General features: G+C 37.8%; 1 protein-coding gene across 12 annotated transcripts in view; it reads right to left on the bottom strand.

Moving 5' to 3' along the window:
* The window catches only part of RAPGEF2 (Rap guanine nucleotide exchange factor 2), a 134,345-nt gene that overhangs the window by 56,628 nt on the left and 56,184 nt on the right, over window positions 1–21,533 (bottom strand). Inside the window, exon 1 of one of the 12 annotated variants that reach the window (XM_017745119.1) lies at window positions 15,514–15,598. The exons of 8 other annotated variants lie outside the window; for them this stretch is intronic. In XM_017745119.1, the coding sequence (XP_017600608.1) occupies window positions 15,514–15,567 (54 nt within the window). In that variant the 5' untranslated portion in view covers window positions 15,568–15,598. Of the gene's footprint in view, window positions 1–14,631; window positions 15,000–15,513; window positions 15,599–21,533 lie in introns of those variants that run through there. 3 more of the 12 variants (XM_017745120.1, XM_008641922.2, XM_017745118.1) reach the window with 3 other exon arrangements.

The raw sequence follows: 21,533 nt of genomic DNA, 5'->3' as shown, positions 1-21,533 counted from the left end.
TCACTGAACTTCTGTAAAGGCTCCCTATTATTTAATATACGTGGAGGAGAAATAAAATAACAAAGCCCAGCTTTGCAGAGATCTCTCTCTTGGGAATAACTGATTTTCATACTAAGAAAATGTATGCTGATTTTTTTCCCACAATAAGTATTTCTAAACACTTCCATTTGTGGCTGTTTGGGTGTTTAATATGCTGAGAACTACTGCTGGGTTGGAAACTAAATGGCCCACTTTCAGGGCTTTTGGAGGCTTGTAAGGTTAAATTTTGAACTCTGTGGCCTATTACAAGCAACTGTGGGAGAGGAAGGAACAGAGAGCCTGGTCACAAACTTTGTTTCCACAGGAAACCAGACAAAAAATTTATGCCTAGGGACATAAAAACAAAAAAAGTTCAACAACACTTTATGTGGGCACATATGTTTACAGGAAATGTTAGTTCAAACATTTTCAAGGAAGATGTTTTAAATCCTGCAGAATATTTTAAATAAATAATAGAATGCTCGTGTATATCTCATTTACAGACTCAATCTGGATTACTTACACAGCAGTCTCACAAGGAGACCTGGGGGGATGCTAAAAAGCAATTACACCAGCAGGGGTAAAAATGATGGCACCTGCACCCAGATTTTATTTTCAGCTTTAAAGCACCACTCAGAATTTAAAAACCACAATAGAAAAGTAAAGAGTTTACCCCACAAGTGAAAACACATATCCTGGGCACATCTTAAGTGTTAAAGCAAAGACCCTGTGAAATGCCTGCAGTTCCAAGTGTTGAAGCCTCCCCATCAGGAGGGCTGCTCTTATACCACACCATGTGTTGGTGGTGGGGTGTGTTACACCTGATCACAGAATACTTCATGATTACAGCATTCTAGCCAATCTAACAAAACTCAGTGAAGTTTTTCAAACATTCATGAAGTGATAGCTCAGTTTTGAACTGCAACCATTTAATCTGAACTACTGCACTTTAATACCGAACCACTCCACTTTAATACTGAACCACTGCACTGAATTTTACTGCCCTGAGCTAACTTAAAATAGCAAAAGAAATCAAAGTTAATTGATTCTAGAATAAAGAAAAATAAATTAAGGGCTACTCAGGTAATTGTTTTGGGTTTTTTTAAGATGAGATGTGAAAGATGGATATAGAAAATATCTTAGAACTCCCCTCTTTCCAAGTGGAGGAAAAAAACTGTTGGCATCACTGTGGAAAAAGACACTGTTGATACAAGAGATGAGCAGTAGGAAAAGATGTGAAATCACGCACTTTAAAACAAAAACCAACAACCTGGAAAAGTCCCTGTGAGAAATCACTGTGAGAAAGTTTCCATGTATCAGCTGATCAGAAGGTGACTGAATTGTTCAGGTGATGCAGCAGAAGGAGAACCCAATACGATCACAGCATGCATCCTCCAGAAATACAGTTCTGGGCTCTTCTCCACGACCCCAGCAGAGACCTTATTTGGAAATGTTGCACACGTTCCCAGCTGTGTGTTTTAAATAAAGATAGCTTAAAGCCATACACATACACAGAGTCAGAGAAAAATCACCAGGATTATCAGAAGAAGAAAAACTAATACTTGACAAAGTGCAGGAAGAGCACAGCTTTTTCAGCCCACACTGAGAGAGGGTATGATCACTATCCAGAAATAGAAAGGAGGAAAAAGAAGTATTTCCAGTAAAAGGCAATGCAGGTGTAAAGCCTAATGAGCAGGAAGCTGAAAGAAGGCTATCTAATGAACCACAGAGATTCTCCAAATCAGACTCCACAGGAGCTGTGGCAGAGAAGCCTTTCAGACTGAAGCGAGACAAAGTTATGAGTGTGCTGCCCAAGTGTGTAATGGCAGTGACCCAGAAAATCCTTTCCAGATCCATGTCACTCATCCAAGCAGAAAAATCTGAAGTGAGCCTGTTGTTTCATACACTTATTGTTTCAGAAACAGACTAACCAACAGAGGAAAAAAGACAAAACCCAGCATGACTAACATAAAAACATTTTAGATTTTCTTATTGGTAGCTTCTAAGTATTCTGTACACTTCCAAAGAAAATTTTTTAAAGATACAAATATATAGGGAGCTCCTGTGCACAGATGCAAAAACTGAGCCTTGCCTCTATAAAATACCATATTAATTGAAAGAAATTTGACGAAAATTTGAAGAGAGACATGACTATTCACAAGCAATTAAATGGAAATTTTGTTTGAAGCCTGAAGGCTGCGGCCATGTCAATGCCAGCCTTGGAGTTTTAACCAAAGGATTATTTTTGCTTTAGAATATCAAGGAATAGTCCAGGAGAAAAGTGGGGGGAAGTTTCCTTTATTTTCCTTGTCTGACAATGAAAGATGCACACTTTTGCTTCACCTCTAACAAAAAAAAGAAGACGAAGAACTGAAATATTACAAGACAAATAGCACACAAGTGGACATCAAAGCCCTTGCTAAAGCTTGTTTTTCCAAATATTCTGATTGTAGCAATTTTTAATATAAAGCAAAAATGTATATTGCCATAACCACTAGTTTTAGCTTGCTAATTGCACAATAGTGAGCACTTCAAAACAATGTTACAATTTCTTTTTAAAAGTTGGGCAACTAAAAGGCAATTAATTTTGATTGAAAATGGGGATGATGTTATTTTCAAAGGTGAATTTTAGAAGAAAGATTGCTTAAAAACATCTTAAAAGTCTGTAGATAATGCTTCTGAGACCAAGGCAAAGAGTAAAAAGGTTTCATATTTGCATTACAAATAGTATAGATAGCCTTGCTATTTTTCTGGCTAAGGTAAAAATAGTACAGTAACAAGATAAAATATTTTTTAACAGCAAGCATTTCCCTTTATACATGACTAATGTTGCAAAAGCTTGAAATAGTATGATTTTACCATAACTATGATTTTTTAATGCTATACCAACATGACTACTAGTCAAACAGCTTTATTACTTATTGTATGAGTTTTGCAAGTGCAAACGTACTCACGCCATGGCAAGACAACAGCAGTGAGTGTTGCTGTAACACTCCAAGATGTGCTTGCTACATTATTTTACACTTTTCCTCCTATGGCAGTCAAAGAAAATTAATGAAACTATGTTACACTGACCGTTTAAAACTTTTAAAACCTAAAACCTTTTAAAACTGTATGTGCCATCATGTTTTTCTAATACCTCCATAGTTTCTATTCTGTCACACAGAGCAAGAGTCCAGCTTCTACAAACTACTACAACTATTTACAGCTTTGGGCAAAAGACTTACTAGTGTGTGCTCCCTGTGATCATAGGAAGGGGGAAAAGTAAAGGATCATTTTTCTTCTTTTCATTGAGGAGTCTTTAGGAAGTGCTAAGATGTTCTCTCAATTCTGGAGCACAGTGCAGTAACAACTGTGCAAAGCCATTTAAAATTATTACCACATATCAACACAGAAGCATCTTTTACATTAATAGTATCTCCAATAAATTTTGAAACAACCTGCAGAGCTTTTCTTTGTAGTCGAGTGACATTTACTCAAAACAGTTATATCTAACACTAAATTTCATTACCCTCCCACCTCGGGGTTTGGTTTTTTTTTTTAATTGCCTAATTTTTACAAATGTCCACAACTACATTATAAGATAAGCAAACCAACAAGGTCCCGTATGGAGCCTGTTATAAGGCTGCTTTAGAGTAAGTAGATATTGTCAATTGAAGCACCACGTTATTCTGCTTAAAATGCTGACATTCATATGTGACTTTCAGAAATGTGTCTATTTGTGTCCCTGCAGGTGTGCGCACAGAGTTGGAATCGTCCCGTATGGTCCTGCCTCGCGTCAACAGCATCCTAAAAACACAACCCATGTAACAACTTCCATATTCTACTGACACCATGAAATATTTCAGTGGTGTTTATTTAGGAAGAGATTTTTACATCACAGATTGCCAAGCTGCAGAAAAACAAGCAGTACAGAAATCAGGTTGAAATACCAAGACCAATAACTGCCACCCATTCTACAACCAGTGACATTCATCATTTTCCTCCCATCTACCAGACGATAAGCTTTAGAGACTCAGGGTGTGTGTGCACTTACATCAACTACTGCATTAGGTCACCTTGCAATGACCACATAATTTTAGAGTCAAACCAACTGCTGATTTACAATAGCACTACAATGGTAGTAGTTGTTCGCTGTAACACAGGGTGCAAGAGATTTATAAAGCTACTTTCATGAAACTGGTAGACATTTTAGTCATTACTACATTAAGCATGTTATCTCTGGATGCTTCACTGAATAAAACCCCAGCTGGAACACTGAATCTTCACTTAAAACAACCCTAAAAATAATCATGCTACTCTAACTCAGGAATTCCTAAGTTTAGTTTTCCCTGGGTACCATCATCACAGAAGGAATACTAATGTACAATACTAATGGAAGTTGCAGGTGTAGGAGTGACATTTAACTGCCTAAACAACCTCTTCCTTCAACAGGAAACAAGTAGATAACTAGATTTTCTATATCCTACTGCAGACATGCACACCACTGTTTGGGAAACCACACTTTAGTGACCCTTATTTAGGAAAAGCAGCTGTATTCAGGGACCTTGGAAAATATCTGCTAAATGGAAATTTCCAAAATCCTTTACTCTGAAATGCAAGAAGTCTCTAATCTTCTCACAAGACACACAAACAACCCCTTCCAAAACAACAGTATTACCAACTATTAAGAACCTGATTTGAAAATGAGCAAGATTGATAGGACAGAAATTCCCAGGGTCAGACCACAAAAAATATTTGCAGAAGTCATACATCAACAGGCAAGGAGAGGTACACCTAGCATACAGACTTCCACAGTTATTAAAAGAAACTAACACTGTTGTCATTTTAATTTGGTTTTCAGCCTGCTCCTACAGCTGTGAACAGCTTCAGTTTTAAAATAAAACATGAGTCTTCTCTGCTGCCTTAAAAAAAAAAAATCCAGTTAACAACCTTTCCCAGACACGAAGTTAATTATTTAAGTAGCACATTTTACTACGGCTCCAAAATCCATAAATTCATGCATTTTCCTTTTCCTCCTGGTTCCTTAAAAGTGAGGACAACAGAAAAAAGATCCTTCTACATTATTTATGTATATTTAAAAAAAAAAAATCCCTCTATAGTCAGCTTCTTATTCAAAGGTCAAAAAACCTAGCTGAAAATCCACTGGTGATGCAGGTCAAGACTGAAAAGACCAGTGAGACACATCCAAGTCTAACATCTGACTCTTTCCTGAGCAATCTAGCAGAGAAAAGAGCTACTGCCTGCCAAGAAATTGGAAAATACAGGTTCCTTCTTTTCCTAGTTTGTTATCAGAAATACATCAAGATTTAGAGGTCAAGTGGTACCTTGACTGGTGAAACAGCACAGGCAAAAAGTGTTTTGAAGAACCTCTAGGTGTTCACATGTAGGAAAAAATACCCCAACAACCTCCCCCCAAAAAACCAAAACCAACCAAACAAAAAACCAAACCAACAAACAAACAACAAAAAAAATCAAACCAACAACCAACCAACCAAAAACCAAAACAAAAAAAACCCCTCAACAAATCAAGAGCACAAAAAACTTACTTGAGAACAGGGCTGATGGTTCAGCAAACCTAGGATATAGCTAACTAAGAAATAACTCCCAAAATTCAGTTTAGATTTCCCAAAATCTAGATTGATTATTTTTTTTCAACCATCACTAAATACATTTGGGTACAATGTCCCTCATCACCCCGTTTTCAAGCCATCAATCCCACTACCAATAGTATATGTAAGGCCCAATTCTGCACCCATGTTCTCTTTTTCAGGCATTCCCATGCTCTTTCAAATCGTCCTGCATTAGACCTTCCTGACATTCATGCAACTCCTACAGCATTTGGCAGGCTGGCAGGCACACAGCAGCAGACATGCATTTAGGAAACAATGCTATGGATGGAGGCCTAAGAGCACAACCCAGCTCCCATTCTTCTTGCTCTGCAGGAAGAACAGCAGCACGGAACAGTACGAGCCTATTTTTAACGATAAAACAAGCCAACATGACTACACACACAAAGGGAGACCCACAAAATAGAACAACGTCATTTTAATGAAATCATTCTTCAGAGAAGGAATAAAAGAAGAAAGCTTTAAACCAATTTTTCTCACTTGCAAGGTCACGGTTTGGAGTCAAGCTATAAACTAATAAATCCTACCTAGTCTGTTTGTCCAAACAACCCAGCACACAGCACCTATGCTTGCAAGCAAGTGACAGGCTGCAGTCAGATAAAATGAGGCAATATTTATAGACTGAGTGAAAGAAATCCCAGGTTGAGGTTTTTGACCATCAGGTTACTGTCTGGGTTTGCAGCATGGTTCCTGACTGTCCCTATGCTTCTGAAGATCAGGCAACTGCAGTTACGAAGAGGAAGCGTTACTGTCACCAAACGCTGGCATACGGTCACCAGCCAAGCCTGGGACAGTTGAAATAAGTCATCTACAGGTAGAAAGCTACAAGGGCTACATGGAGCTACATTTTATGCCTGCCACAGCATTTGTTAGCTTATTAACAGCTCCTAAATACACATATAATGTAATACTTTGCTCTTCTCCTGCATTCTAACTCACAAGCCTGCTTTTCCTCTATTTTGAAAAGCAGCTGGCTCTTGATCCATGTTGAGAAGCTGGAACTGAAAGAGAAGCCTGGTGTTAAACCAGTTTGCATATTTCCAGTCCAAAAGAAGAATTGCCATCTCCATTTAAGAGCTGGAAATGCCATGGAGGTATGCATACATTTGAGTGTAAAGAGTCACAACCGTTTTCACGTTCAAAGTAAGATCTTCACATTTTGTCAAATGATTCAGAGCTTTCTGCTGTTTACAGTGGTCACTAAACTGGCAGAAGACATGTAAGGAAAGACCAGAAAACCCATTTGAGTTAAAGGAAGGGCAGTCACACTCCATACACTACAAAGGACAGGAACTACTGAAATTGTAGCAGATCAAATTATTTGATGCTTTTTTAAGGCATTCTAGACAGGCTTTGGAAGGAACATCATATTACTGGAGGCATCAACTTGACTGCCTATAACTCAGGACTTTGGAAAGGCTAGAAAACTACTCAGTCCAAGCTGTGAGGTTTAGCAAGCTGCGAGGTTTAGCAAGCTGCTTGCCATTTAGGAAAATTCTCTTTCACTTTTCACAAAAAGGGAACTAAACATGCCAGGATTTTGTGTTCCAACATCTGCAATGGAGACCACTGATCGCAAAAGGACCTATGGCCTTATTTTTAGCTTTTTGAGCAGCTTAAGGTTTAGGCCAAGTATAGAATGCCAGGTGAGCTGAACCATGAAGTTGGTTCATAGCAGCAAGCTTCACATTTTCAGTGAGGGCAACCCAAAAAGACAAATACAGCCCTTTGCCCAAAGGACCAACATTCTTGCTGATGGAATTAATAGAATCTTGCAGTCCGGTAACCAAGTCCAGCACCACGAGAGTAAATTACAAACAACATACACACAAAATTTCCTGTCTTCCAGTTCTTTCACCAAATGCTGTGAATCTTCATCTTTCACAAGTGAAAAATTAAACAAAATAAATTTAGGCAATAATTATCTCCACCCCAGCACCTCAGATGTATTAGGGACCAAGCAGCAGCGCTGCTTGTGTCAGGTATTATAATGTAAAGCTGTTTACCTTCAACATCACCCACATAACAGCATTGCAATCTGTTGTCCTTCATCTGTCCTTCTAGTATCCCCATACAAACAGGGGGTTTGGAAGGAATGATAAACGCTCCAATAAATTTTAGCTTCTGGGCACAGGATCAGCTTTCACAGGTAACCCACTGAGCAGACACCCCTTCAGCACAGTTTATTCTTCCCCTGGTTCTCAGCTGAATCATCACCATCTCAAAATGAACAGCAAAAAGACTACTGGCAAGCTGACAAAATTGGAATAACCACCAACCATCCAATTCTGGGATACCATACGAGTGCCAGTGACATTTCTGTTACAGATTGATGGGTGAAGCATGCAGAGGTTAGAATCCTAAAAACACTGCAGAACTGCTGGAGTCATACCACACTTCTCTTGCACTACAGCTACCGCATTCTTAAATACAATATTGAGAATGAAGTGTGGCAGGTACAAGGTTCTTTGGTCAAGGTTAAATCTCAAGACAATAATATTCCATGTTTCTCAAATCCTTAATATTAGCCATATTACTCAAACACTGGTTCAGTATTACACTCACCTGCACAACTCCTGAAATACCATATCATGATTTTTTTTTTCCTCTTTCTAGTAATATTACTTCTATTAATTTCAAATTTTAGAAAAAGCTAACAAGAATGCATCAGTAATATTAATTGAAAAGAATCAGTAGTCTGGTCATATACCTGTTGCTGCAATCAAGTTATCAAAAATAAAAATCAGGCTTTAATAAAATAACCCTAAGATCCTGAAATCTTGTCTCTATTTCAGTCAATCAAAAATCATACCACAGTGTATTCATTGAGGGGTTAGTAAAATTAGCTCAGTTTTTCAAACATCAAGGATGTTGTTAAGGGCTAATTTGTAGCAATTTAAAGCCTAGAATACAACAAGGAATAAAAAATATGCAAGATAATTAAAGAAAAACGAACTTTAAATAAGCTTAAAAAAAATTATACTTAATAGCTTCCAGCACCGACATCATGATCCCAGAGTGCTGATGGTCTGAACATAGCCTAAATGTTTATGCAATTCTAGTTCAGAATTTAGAAATCATAGTTCCTAATGCTCCCATTCTTAAATCATTCCAGTTATCTCTTGATATTTCATTGATTTTGCAGACAACCTTATCAAGTACAGAAGTACTTTGCAGAGAAGCTTCAGATCATGTTAGCAGCAGAATACAGAACACCAGACACCTCCCCTCGCTTTTGCATACTGGAGTAGTACCAGCAGCAGTCATAACTGCAGAAAAAAACAACACAATTCACAGCACTTTCTAATCCTCTTATAAGCTACACATTTCTTTACATATCACTGAGATCCCCTGCCTTAGATAATTAAAAATGAAATTTCCCAAAAAATCTAATTTACTTCCTCTCACTGGAATATTTTTATGGTTTTGTTTGCTAAACTGTTGAGTTTACGTCACTTGGAAATGAAGTACCAGTGCAAGTATCACTGATTAAAACCCTCGAGCCAGTATTCAGCAAGGGATTGCAATTATTTTGCAGGTAGAATAATGAACCTGAGATACTGAGGCACAGGATTTCCTTAGTGCTTGCTTCTACTTACAATGAACTTCATGCTACTCATTCACCATATTGTGAATTCCCCAGTATTTTTAACTTAGGCTACTTAACACGTTATCTTCTGCTTTTTAGAGTTTCTCTTCTTATACCTTTATTAACTCATAGAATCAGGAGCAAGTCAACACTATCTTAAGGGATTTAGGATTTTTTTTTACTTCTTTTGATGTTTGGGATTTCTGGTTGCTTGGATAGTTTTTGTTTTTCCTTAATTGTTGGGTATCAGCAGCTCTCAATTTCAGCTAGATTTTGAGCACGTCTGATGATCACGCAGGAGTGCCAACAACTCAGTAATAATAAATAGCTTTAGTCTCTCAAAATAGCATTTTGGAAGAAGCTGACTTTCCTTTTCAGGTTCACATCTGCATTGTGACTATAAATGCCACATTCCAGCATGCACCATCAAAAATATCACTCTGCAAACACTCCAACAGCACCACTAGATTTGACCACTTTGGAATATAAACCAGACCCATAATACTGATCATGTTGGGAGGCTTGAAATTCTCTTACTTCATAAGCTCGCTAAAAAGATGCCCTACTGTGCAATCTTCTACATCACTATCCACATTGACCTGAAAAAATTTTAGCCACTTCATTACATGTAGATGGCAGCCTTTCTGGTATGGTTTTGTGGGTTTTCTTTTTTCTTAATTTTTTCTCCTCTCAGTTTGAAATATGCTGTGCAATCCCCAGGCATTGAAACCGTAACAGAAAGACAGCAGGACATCTTCTACATGCCAAGGATGCTCTCATTGCCATCTCTACAGGTCACTAAATGCATTCACTGCCCTTCCTATGAAATGACTCAAATTTTGCCATTTATAAGATTTTGGGGAAATCTGCAGTTAAATGCTGTCCTGCAGAACAGGAATTTAGCCATAGTCTACCACAGATCTCTGGCAGGATGCCAGGCAAGTCACTTAAAATCAACCTTTCATATGATCATTAGGCTGTGAGTGCCTGAACTGGGCCAATACAGAAAATTCAAGCAACAAAATCCATCCTTCGAATGCTTATTTGCACCTACCTGTGCTGTGGAATGACCATCTTAAGCTCTCAGAATTCTGCCTTATGTTTTGCCAAAGATTTGCTTCAGCAGACCTACCTGAAAAATTAAGATCATGCCGCCCCCACAGTACCTTAATTAATTGCATTAACACTGTAGTTACAAGCATCTTGGAAAGCCACAGAAGAGAATAATATTTACGCTTTTCTCTTCTGAGTAAGACATGAATAGTACACCATAAACACAACCTGGCCTTTTGAGCAATGAAGCTAGCCCAAAACATCAAACAGCTGCTCATCACATCAGAGCTATCCATCATGAGATGAATCTTGCAGAAGATATATGGTCATGCAATTAAAGACTCTATCATAATGCACCTATAAAGAGGTGAAACACTATTTCTAATCACGTCAAAAATCCACAACCCCGTTATTGGTCTCCACAGAGGAAAATTTTTTTCAAAATATGCAAATTAAAAGGAAAGGAATAATCAGCAAGGGCCAAACCAGAAATCTGGTTTCAATAAGTGCTAAAAACAAACGTGCCTAACAAGAAAAGAAGATAATCTGTATCAGGTCCCAGAACAATGTAATTCATCAAGATGAACAAAATCATAAGCATCAGCAGCTGCAGCAGCTAACAGATCACTACTACCTTTGTTCCAGATATGTATATACAAACGTGCAAAAGCTTAGCAACTGTAGCCATCTGACCACAATACCACACCTTTCTTTCCCATGTCTTACTAGTGCTGTGTGATGCTCACTCAAAGGACAAATAACTATACCAGGTTACATTATTACATGAGTTAAGAAAATATACTGATGATCTCTTCCTGTAACAGAAAATTATTTCTAGTATAGTTCTAGATTTCTTAGGAAAGCATGCCAACTGGCACCCTTACTACACATCAAACTAAAATAACCATATTTGAACAATTCCCATTCAAGGCTTTTTTCCTCAAAATGCCACTCATTTGCTTCTCTTTCCTGGGAGACCCCTAGCACACAGCCACAAATCTTCGTGAACTAAAATATGGTAAGAACAACCCAAAAATTTGACTTATTGTTTCCAATATTTTTTAGTAATTCAAGAGAGGTCAAGCAAATCAAAGACTGCAGTACCCATGATCACTAAAGAAGTGTCACTGTGCCAGCAGCGAAACATGTCCTTTATTAGCAGACTTTATTGCAATTACACCTGAAGTAAAACTGTACTTTCTTACAAGGTTGTCCATAAGTCACTCCAAAGTACTGCACAATTCCTGAGTTGTTAATCATTACACAGTCATGTAAGAACTATGCATCTCAAGTCTCATTTTTACAAGTCATTATACCTGTCAATTCTTTCATTTAGTTTTTTTAAGTTGACCTTGAGTAAAGTTCCTACAAACAATAGACACAAAAGAAAAGGAGAAATGAGATAGAAAGCTAACGCTTTACAAGGCCCACGCCTACAATGGGAACCCTCATGCACTAGACCTTCATGTGCCTTTTTTTCCACATAATAAACCAGGTGTAAGATGCAATGTGTAAAGCTTTTCAAGAGACTGTTTCAACATCCACAAAGCACTATTTTTTGAAACATCATTCATCTTCCTAAAATTTAAGATTAGGAAAATTATAATGAAAGCACTACAAAGCTAGCTGAGAGGACTCTCATAATCAGCAAGGACACAGCCAAGCGGAAGGAACCTACTGAAGACGTCCCAACCCTGGAAGTGTTCAAGGCCAGGCTGGATGGGGATCTGAGCAACCTGGTCTACAGAAGGTAGACTGTCCACGCCAGAGGGGTTGGAAGAAAATGGTCTTCAAGGACCCTTCCAACCCAAACCATTCTAAGATTCTTTTTTTTACACAAAATCTGGTAAAGTACATTAAATACAAGAACTAGGCAGAAGTAGTTTCGCAACAATCCGGCTTTCATTTCTCTTGCCATCTTTCACCCCGAGCATAATTTTACTCCTTGTTAAACAGATGACAGTAGTTGTGTATCAAGGAACATCACTTTCAGATACGTGTTTGTAGCACTGCTTCAAACTCTTCCAATTTATGAAATATGAGGCATGTAAGACCAATACACTTGATTGATGCTGCTGATTTTATTTTTTATATTAAAAAAATCTAGGAAACACAAAAGCATTTTTAAATCTTCCTCTCTCCATTTTCACCATGATTAACACAATGGCCACTCTACATTGTATTTTCACAGAACAGTAGATTTAAACCATATCTCTCATTCCCTAACTAAACTACTGTGAAATTAAGATTTAACAACATTAACTAAAATTAATTCACAGAAATTTGTGAAACCTTGCACAGGAGATTTTTGCATTCAGTTCCAGATTGAAACTGAATTTTGCATTCAGTTCCAGAAAATCAAGCTGTGAGACTCTGGGTGGGGATGTCACCAAAGTAATTAAGCCTCTCTCTGTGAAACAAGTTCAAGTCAGATATCAATAAAATATTTAGAATTCTGGGAACATACTAACATGAAAATAACTCATTACCAGAAATGATTAATTCAAGAAGTTTTCCTCTTAGGCAAAGTAAGATAAAGTCTTGTGCCTTCCTCTCTATGAAAAATTTACATCTTTCAGTCTCACCTTCCAAGGAAAATAATGTCTACCTGGTGTACAGGCATGAATAGTTTCACAGACAAAGTGGTGTTTTTTACTGAGCTACTGTGTCCTAAAAATTTAAAGTTCTATATAGTCTTTAAACTATAGTCTTTTGTTCATGCAAAATCTGCAATTGCATGTCAGATAGTACAATTTCTTTCTCTTGCATATATGGGGACATTTGTAAAGAAATACCTTGAGCTTTTTCCTTTTACTATTCCCACATTTAGGTCCAGTCTCCATTTTGGAGAGTGAAATTCATCTCTGTGATTTAAATAACTCAAAGTTATACAACTAGAACATGACAGAGTTTGTAATGCAGAGTTTCTAAAAAGCTGGTTTGCTTTTTCCTTTATCTATAAGCACTTATTTATATCAGTTAAACTTGCTGTGCTACCAGAGTAAATCCAGAACTTTTCATTGACATTCTTTGGAGGGTAGAAAGAGCAGGAAAACCCAATATATATGCAGCTTTTTCACTTTATTCCTATTTGCCAATTCAAAGTATCCTATTCTATTTCAGCTTCTTCAGTGCTTGAGTTTCAGGAGGAAAGAAGGTGGGTTTTGTTTGGGTTTTTTTTAGATGAAGTTTTAAATATTTCATGAACACCAAACGGTTTGGTTACATGAACTCCCTCATACTTAGAATGTAATTAAAGAAGGGAAAGGAACAAAACAGTCTACAATAAGAAACTGTGATATGTCTGCTACATGTGTAAGAAAATTCACTGGACACATTCTAAAACACTTCTATAAAACATTTCTAGATTACTTTCTGTATTTCTACACAATCAACACTGAATTCTTGCAAAAAAAAAATGTTCTTCCTTCAAAAAGTTCCTGCTATGACCTCTTCCCACTATTTACAATTCTTAACTGTATCTGCTGAACGTACGATATACATTCCCATGCACATTCTAACAGACACAGTACACACAGAACATATAGTCATAAATATCTTCTCAAGAAACAAATTGTAGGATTGAAAACTATATTGAACCATATAAAATCTAGCGTGAAGATTTAAACATTTTAACTGAACAATAAGATTCTATGCATTCTTACAGAACTTACAGAACCTTTTTGTCATGCAAAACCTAAATTCCTAATTCCTGACACCTGAGGCCTTGTTAAATAATGTTTGCTCTTCTGCTTATGAATGCATTTTTCCCAAACAATAAACACAGGCAGCCTATGGGATTAAAGCATGACAAAGGTGTAGCTGACTCATGGGATCAATTAGAAAGCATCAGTACTTATGCCTTTTGTTCATTCCATGTTTTACTAACAGTTTCTGCATTTCAGCGTAAGTGCACCACAGATGTTAAACGCCATGCTACAAGGCAGCAGTACACTAGTACCATACACTAGACAGAATAAATCTATTCTTATCATCACCTACAATTATATCACTTGTTATACAGCTTACATATTGCTTTAAAGTTTTAACAAATGAATAATTATTTTAACTGAATGCTCAAAGCTTCCTGCCCAACCAAAGTATGTCAGCATTTTTTCAGTAAATTTTTAACATTCAAAAAGAACCTACAGAGTTGCCTTTTCTAAGCTAAAAACTACAACCACCAACATTAATGCCACCTCAGGTACAGCTTTCCCTCCAAACCCGCTATTAAATCCACAAGCAGGAAAGCCGGTGAGCAGGACGACAATCAGTTTCAGTCTCCATGCAGTTTGCCCATGACAGGTTAGTGATAGAACAAACAAAATTTGCAATACTTACTGAGTGTTTCTCCTGCTGGCCCATAACTCCATGGTTAGCTGGGATTGCAAGTGGTTTCATAATGAAGAAACATAAGCTGAACTGAATTTACACATCATGTACCAATTTCTTATGGATGGCAAGTCACCCTCTACAGCATTAAATTAAAAAGAGGCGGAGGGGGTGAAACCGAGCTGGAGCTAAAAGTGTCACTACTGGTAAGCTCAAAACCCCCCTCGCACTTGTAGTGCAGAGCAGCAATCCGAATGACAGCGTTAGTCTCCATTTTTGTAACACTGAAAGTCTAAGCATGTCAGGACGCACAGAGCTTGATGAAACCCTACATATCCAGCATCCATTCAAGGGAACAAAACCATTCCCAGAGCCTGAGGAATGGGGGGGGGGGGGGAAAAGGACGAAAAAAAAGCTAAAATGGCTGACTGCACAGAGACTCCCTCAAAAAGGCTTAATACAGTATTATATTAGTCAGGGTGCAGGAACCAGCCTCCAGCACTCAGTCAAGCATTGTTAATACTCCTGTTTCATTTGCAATCACACACTCACAAATGCAGCCTCCCCCCTCCCGCCACCACTACCCTCCACTCCCCCAAAATCAGGGCAGCGCACACGAATAGGGACCTCCTCCCCTGGCTGCTAATGATGCTGACAGAGTAGTGACCAGTGATCTCTGTTCCACTCAGCTAACCAAGTTTGCACAATTAATCTTAGCAGCATGACATTGATGGACATTTAATTTTATGATGCCTGTTCCTCACAATCAAGACAAGCATTCTACCGCCCAAAGAGTCAGCAACAAAAATACAACACAGTTACACACACAAAAACCCAGAGAATCATGAGTCTGAATGCAATACGCCAATATAATTACGTTATTGTGCTTACTTTGGAAGACCATGGCTGCAGGCAGTTGGCATAGCAACGCACAAGGAAAGCCATTTCCTGGGTAGAAAGAATGCTTCCTTTTCTAAATAAAAAATTCCTCTTAGGATACAAACGGCATTGCTGCTTCCTGCAGAAAGCAAAGACACTGAAGTCTGTCTCTTAACCTGCACACAGGCACACACTCAATGCAGTTCGAGTGATGTAAGTGGATTTCTCTCTCTCTCTCTCTCCTCTCCCTCCCTCTCCCTTTATCCACCAAAATATTCAAGTCAAATGGAAGACACATTCCTAGAGGCTCGCCCCCTTCGATACTTAACTGTTTCACTCATTAAGGTAGAGATGGACAATGCAGATAAAACAGCAAGCTCCTGCCTGTGTCTGGTATCAGCCTCGGAAGATCAAGGCATCCCCAGAGGGGAGGGATCCGTTTGCTGCTGGCTCCCAAGAATGTCACTGAAGTCAGGGTGGGAATGAGGACCCACGTTTACCTCGCCAAATCCTGAACTGAACACGACTTTTCAAGAAGATAATGCTAGAACAGACACATCACCTCCCTTTTCCCCCACCCAAAAGAGAGCTGCTGCAGAGCTGTAAACATTTTTATCACGTATTAGCAAACAGTGCTCTTGATGAGCTCTCTCAGATTTTCAGCAGCTTCGCCCCTTCACAGGCCACAGACATCCATCCACGGGGTGTGGGAGGTACATGTCCAGACACCTTGAACATACCATTGCAAGCCTTTCTGAATATAGCTCCTGCTTCTCCTAGCACACTGAATACACAAATTTTACTAAAAACACATGGGGATACAGGTGAAGAGACTGAGATAAATACGGCATTTATAATTCTCCCCTCAGAATGTAATTTGTATCTTAAACTCAGAAATATCCCCAGTCACTCCCATTCACACTACACCACTTCTCACACTGTAATAGCACAATCATGCTGCAGAGGAGCTGAAATGCAACGGGGACTGTGCTCAAGCAATAAATTCTCTGCCCCACACAATGCACCTGTTAAGTGCCACAGGTTTGTACCACTTGACACAGGATTGACCAAGCCAGGCACATGACATTCTTCCATTAGGCTTCAACTTTAGTACAGTTCTCTGTCACATCTTTACAACACATTCTTTAAAATCAGAGACCATCTGGCCTTACAATAATTTCGAAGTATTTTTTTTTCCCCAACAAGGACAATAGAAGAAAAGACTTAACAGTTGTTACAGAGGCAAAATACACAGGAAAAAAATTGGATACTACAGAATACTATGTCATACAATCTGCAGCTGCCTTCCCCCAAATTAACATGTACACTGATAATGAGTTTAGTTTGTTACACATTGATTTCCTTCACTCCTGGCAATGATTGCTAGCAAATGAGGCTATAAAAATTAGTGGAAATTAATTCTAGTAAAGCCAGAAAAGATCCTGAAATAATCCAGTCTATTTTTTGCACAATTCTTCTATTGGACACATTTTCACACACAACACCTTTTAAACTGAATGTATTTGTATTTATGAGAGTTTAATGACACACCCTTGGTCTTCTAGTATATTCTAAAAGATAAGTTATTCTCAATTACAACAATTAGTTGAGAATTTTGAAAGTCTTTGCCATGTGCCAATGCAACTAACAGATGATTTTAAAACATTAAATTATGCTTAAGCCTTGTAAAACAGTTCAATGCTGAGTGCAATCAATTTTCTGAGGAAGTAGTAATCAGAAGTAGCAGAAGTTATGAATTCTAGGAAACTTAGGCAAACCCTCTCTAGAACAAAATTTAAAAATACTACTTGTTGACAAAGCAATAAAACCCTTTTCAGTCTGATTGGGTGGCCTTGCAGTTAACACCACGAGCAGAATTTGAGTGTGGTATTTTATGTTCACATCAGGAAAAAAATGAAGTTCTGCCAAAACAGAAACATCTCCCCAGCACAGGAAGGCAGCACACCACTTTCAGAACTCCATCACACACACACAACTACCAACATGCATTCTCTCTGTATCAAATGATATTTCCAGCTAAAATCCAGCACAGGTTTCTGTGGCATAAGCCTTCCAGAGTAACATGAAAACATGATTAAACCCATCAAAATAGTAGCAAAACACAAAACTTTCATGTAACAATGCCATGAAACACTGTCTTACTACTTATGCTGGTCACCAGTATACACCTTTACTCATCTGTTAGTAAATTAAGTCAGTACTTTGTACATGAATGCAAAAAGTTTTATCAACCTAACAAAGTTTAATTGATGTTCACATGTATTAGACTGAAAAATCAGCCTCTTTACATTCAAAATGTGAAAAGTGACATTTATGTAATTAGGTGAAGAAAACACCACTCACAGACAATTTGTGAGTCAAAACAAGTTTTCAGAAATAAATGGTTGATTCCATTTTCCTCCTCCTCCCTCCTCAACTGCCATCATTTCCAGATACAGTGTGATTGTATGTACTGTCCATTTTCAGTTCAAAAAATACTTCAATAGAATTTGTATTTCATAAAAAATAATTAAAGCTGAAGTCCAGTGAATAGTTAAGAGGTTACAGTGAAAAACGATTGGAATTTAAATCAGTGTAAAACACAAGAACAATATATTGTGGAAAGTTTCTATCATAACCAAGTATAAATACATCATAGAAAACCTACCTGCAACTTTGTGCTCATGGGTTTTCCAAAACCCATGTAAGAACGGGGGGAACCAAAAAAAACCAAAAAACAAGACAGTTTTGCAAACATTTTTAGGCTATTATAGTGAGATATTAATAAACCTGACATGCAATAGTTGCACATGAGCTATCCATGGCTGCTTTCAAAATACTGTATTTATTAAAAAAATTGTGTCCCTTTATGAGCCACAGAAAAGAATGTTTAAAAACCATTTCAGAAGCAACTATAAATGTATGGACATCCTAGAACTAGCCCATAGGATTATGGATTCATAAACAATACTGAATTCTAGGTAGAAATTGGCAGAGATCTCAGCAGCTTGTATCATCTGCCTGAAATGTCTCTCAACTATTTCATATTCTATCTCACCATGTACATTATATACATTATCAACTCTTATTAATTATTATATATTATCAACTATTTTATATTCTATCTCACTCATATATACCATCTCACATGGATATCATTCTCCTAAGCAGTACCAACAACACTTGGAGTATTAAACCTTTTTAGGTTAATGACAAATGCTGTACAACAACAGATTAACTCAATTCCTCAGTTTCAAGCAGTCACCTTAACTCACAACTACTTACAGAAGTAGTTAAATTTTTATACACATTACATACACAGAGACCATTCTTTTCCTGAAGTACCTCAAAACCAGAAATTATCAGCACATTTTCCCCTTCCCTTTAAACACAATGTAAAGTATCATTTCCTTCATGTTCAAATATCTAGGCAAAAACCAACAGAACACTCTAAGGTCATCGAATTTACTGCCACTGCATGACTCCAGTAGCTAGAAAAAACATTCACAGTGAAGGGACAATTACATAGATATTACACAGCTGTGTAGGTGGAATAACAGACAGCTAAATTGAAGAGTGAAAGAATGGAGTACATAATTTTAAGGAAAATAAGGCACAGCTATCTTCTCTTTCCCCCGCCCTCCTCACTTGGAAAGAAGTGGAAGTTTGAAACTTAAATTTAAGCTCAGGGCTATTGGACACAACACTGTTAAGCTCCCAGGAGCATGCTTCTGAATTTTATAATGCTGGTGGTTCTCTGCCTCCCAACCTTACCAGAGAGATTACTACATAACAATCTGTTGCTCCCATCAGATTTAAAAACGCCAACTGAAACCACTAAAAACCCAGAACAATAATGCACTCAAAATGCTACAGTACATTTAAATGTCCCATACAATATGTAACTCTTATTTCTGAAATATTCAGACAAATTTACTGCCAACAATTTAAATCTCTGGCCATATGACCCAATTTCATGCAAGCGAGTTCCTATTTATCAGCATAAAGCAGACATGGGATGTCTAGGCACATCTATCCCTGCTAGTATTTTCTCAAGAACTTTGAGAACTTTAAATAAAACTGTTGAATAAAATTACCAAATATGTTCTCCAAGCTACTAAAATACCACTTTGGCCAAAACACACAGATAAAGTAACAGTATTCACCATGTTAATTATTTTTTTTTAATTCATGAAGCTGTGGCACTGCCATCGGTACAAAGATGTTTACTGCGCAACTGGTGACACCCAAGCAAGACTTACAGCAGGGTGGTGTGTGCTGTTTTGATAACACATTTACTAATGTTACAGACCATTTGAACAAATGCCCTTCTGTTGAACTGCTGCTGCAGATGAATCTATAATCCAGATCTTTAAAATAATGGCAAGCCCAGAGCAGTTGGGCTGGTGCCTCAGCTGGGTGGATGTGCCGTAGGCTGCCAATCTTCCCTCTGACAGCAGACTCATTTGTCACCTTCTGTGCACAGCTCTGCTTTCAGCACAGCAAACTTTCTATTTGCATGCCATCCATCTTAAAATGGGAGCAAGTCATAGTATTCATCTAAAATACTTGCCATTGAATTCTGTTCGACAACTATGCTAGAGCAGGTATGAAGAAAACCTGTAACTGATGGACACTCATCCAAAATGTGACAAGACACCCTATTTCCAGAATATCTAAATTAACTTATAAAACTGACTTGAGCAAAGGCTCATCACAGCACCAGAGCACAGAAACTTTTTTCTGGACTCCATAATTATTTATGCTTTTTATCCAACAATGCTTTTAGGGGAAGAAAAAAAACCAACAACCAACAAACAAAAGTAAAAAATAAACATATCTTTTGTGTTCCTTCTAGGTCAAAATCATACATAATATGTATGTTTGTGAAGTCACTTTAGGTGATGTTTAACTGATTTACCTGCAATTTTTACACAAAGCAAAGCGTTCGTTCTTACACAAGCCGTATGTTAATGCATATTAACATGGCTTTAAAACTATACATCACCATTATTAAATGTAAAACTTAGGCACAAAATTTGCTATATTAATGACTTCCGTTGGCAGAATGGTCACAGATTAGTTTCATTTCCTAAGCTCTTTCAGTACTTCAGAAGTGAAAAAAATGCATTATGTCAGGACAGGTGGAAGTTTTTCCCAACGTTTACAAAATTTTCTCATGTTGGTGTAATGACCAGATTTAACAATGGCACGTTAATTACATCAGAGAATGTGAGAAAGTGCTTTCTGTTTTTAAACTGGGAAAAAAAGCATGAAAGCAAAACAGCAGACACACTGTTAAGGTCAAGAATCACAATCTCAAGCATACAGGAGTAGCAAGTTGTCTTTACCGGATCTAAACTTTGACACCCACACCTGCTGGGGATGAGGTTCACTACTGAGATACAAATCGGCCCACTATCCTGGAGGGAAAACAAACAAACGAAAACATCCACAAAAACTCCCACATATCATTGTGTCCATACCAATTTCACATCAGGAATCTAGGGACACAAGTCCTTCATTTATGTGAGGCAACCCTCAAATATCACATTCTTTGCTGTAGAACAACGTAGGAAAACTCTATAGAAGGCGGATAACTGCATACCTCTTTCATCTGTATCCTACTGCTTCGCTGTTCAAAGGTAAAAATGAAACTCAGGATTTTTCTGAGATCAATCAACTGCCCAAATTCTATATCGTTATGGTCAGTAGTAGCTCCATTGAAACCTGAAATACACTGACATACTTGCATCACAAGGATGATTGCTGTGGCAGAGGATTGAATGTATCTGAGACCAAGCAAGGTAGGGGAACAATTATTTAATGTCTCAATATTAATGGATTAAAACCAAACAAACCCCAGGTTTTTAAGTCTCCTGCAAATGCTAGCTGGTTTTCTGTTGTTTTTGTTGTTTGTTTATTCATTGGGTGACTTCAGCAGTTGTGGAGGGGCGTTATTTTCGTTCTAAGCGAATACTATATGCTTTCTAACAACACTTTCCCTTGAACTTACTTAGAAGCTTTAAGGG

This window comes from Corvus brachyrhynchos, unplaced genomic scaffold (assembly GCF_000691975.1).
Source record: "Corvus brachyrhynchos isolate BGI_N302 unplaced genomic scaffold, ASM69197v1 scaffold249, whole genome shotgun sequence".
NCBI classification, from domain to species: Eukaryota; Metazoa; Chordata; class Aves; order Passeriformes; family Corvidae; genus Corvus; species Corvus brachyrhynchos.
This window is presented reverse-complemented; position numbering and strand designations above follow the sequence as displayed.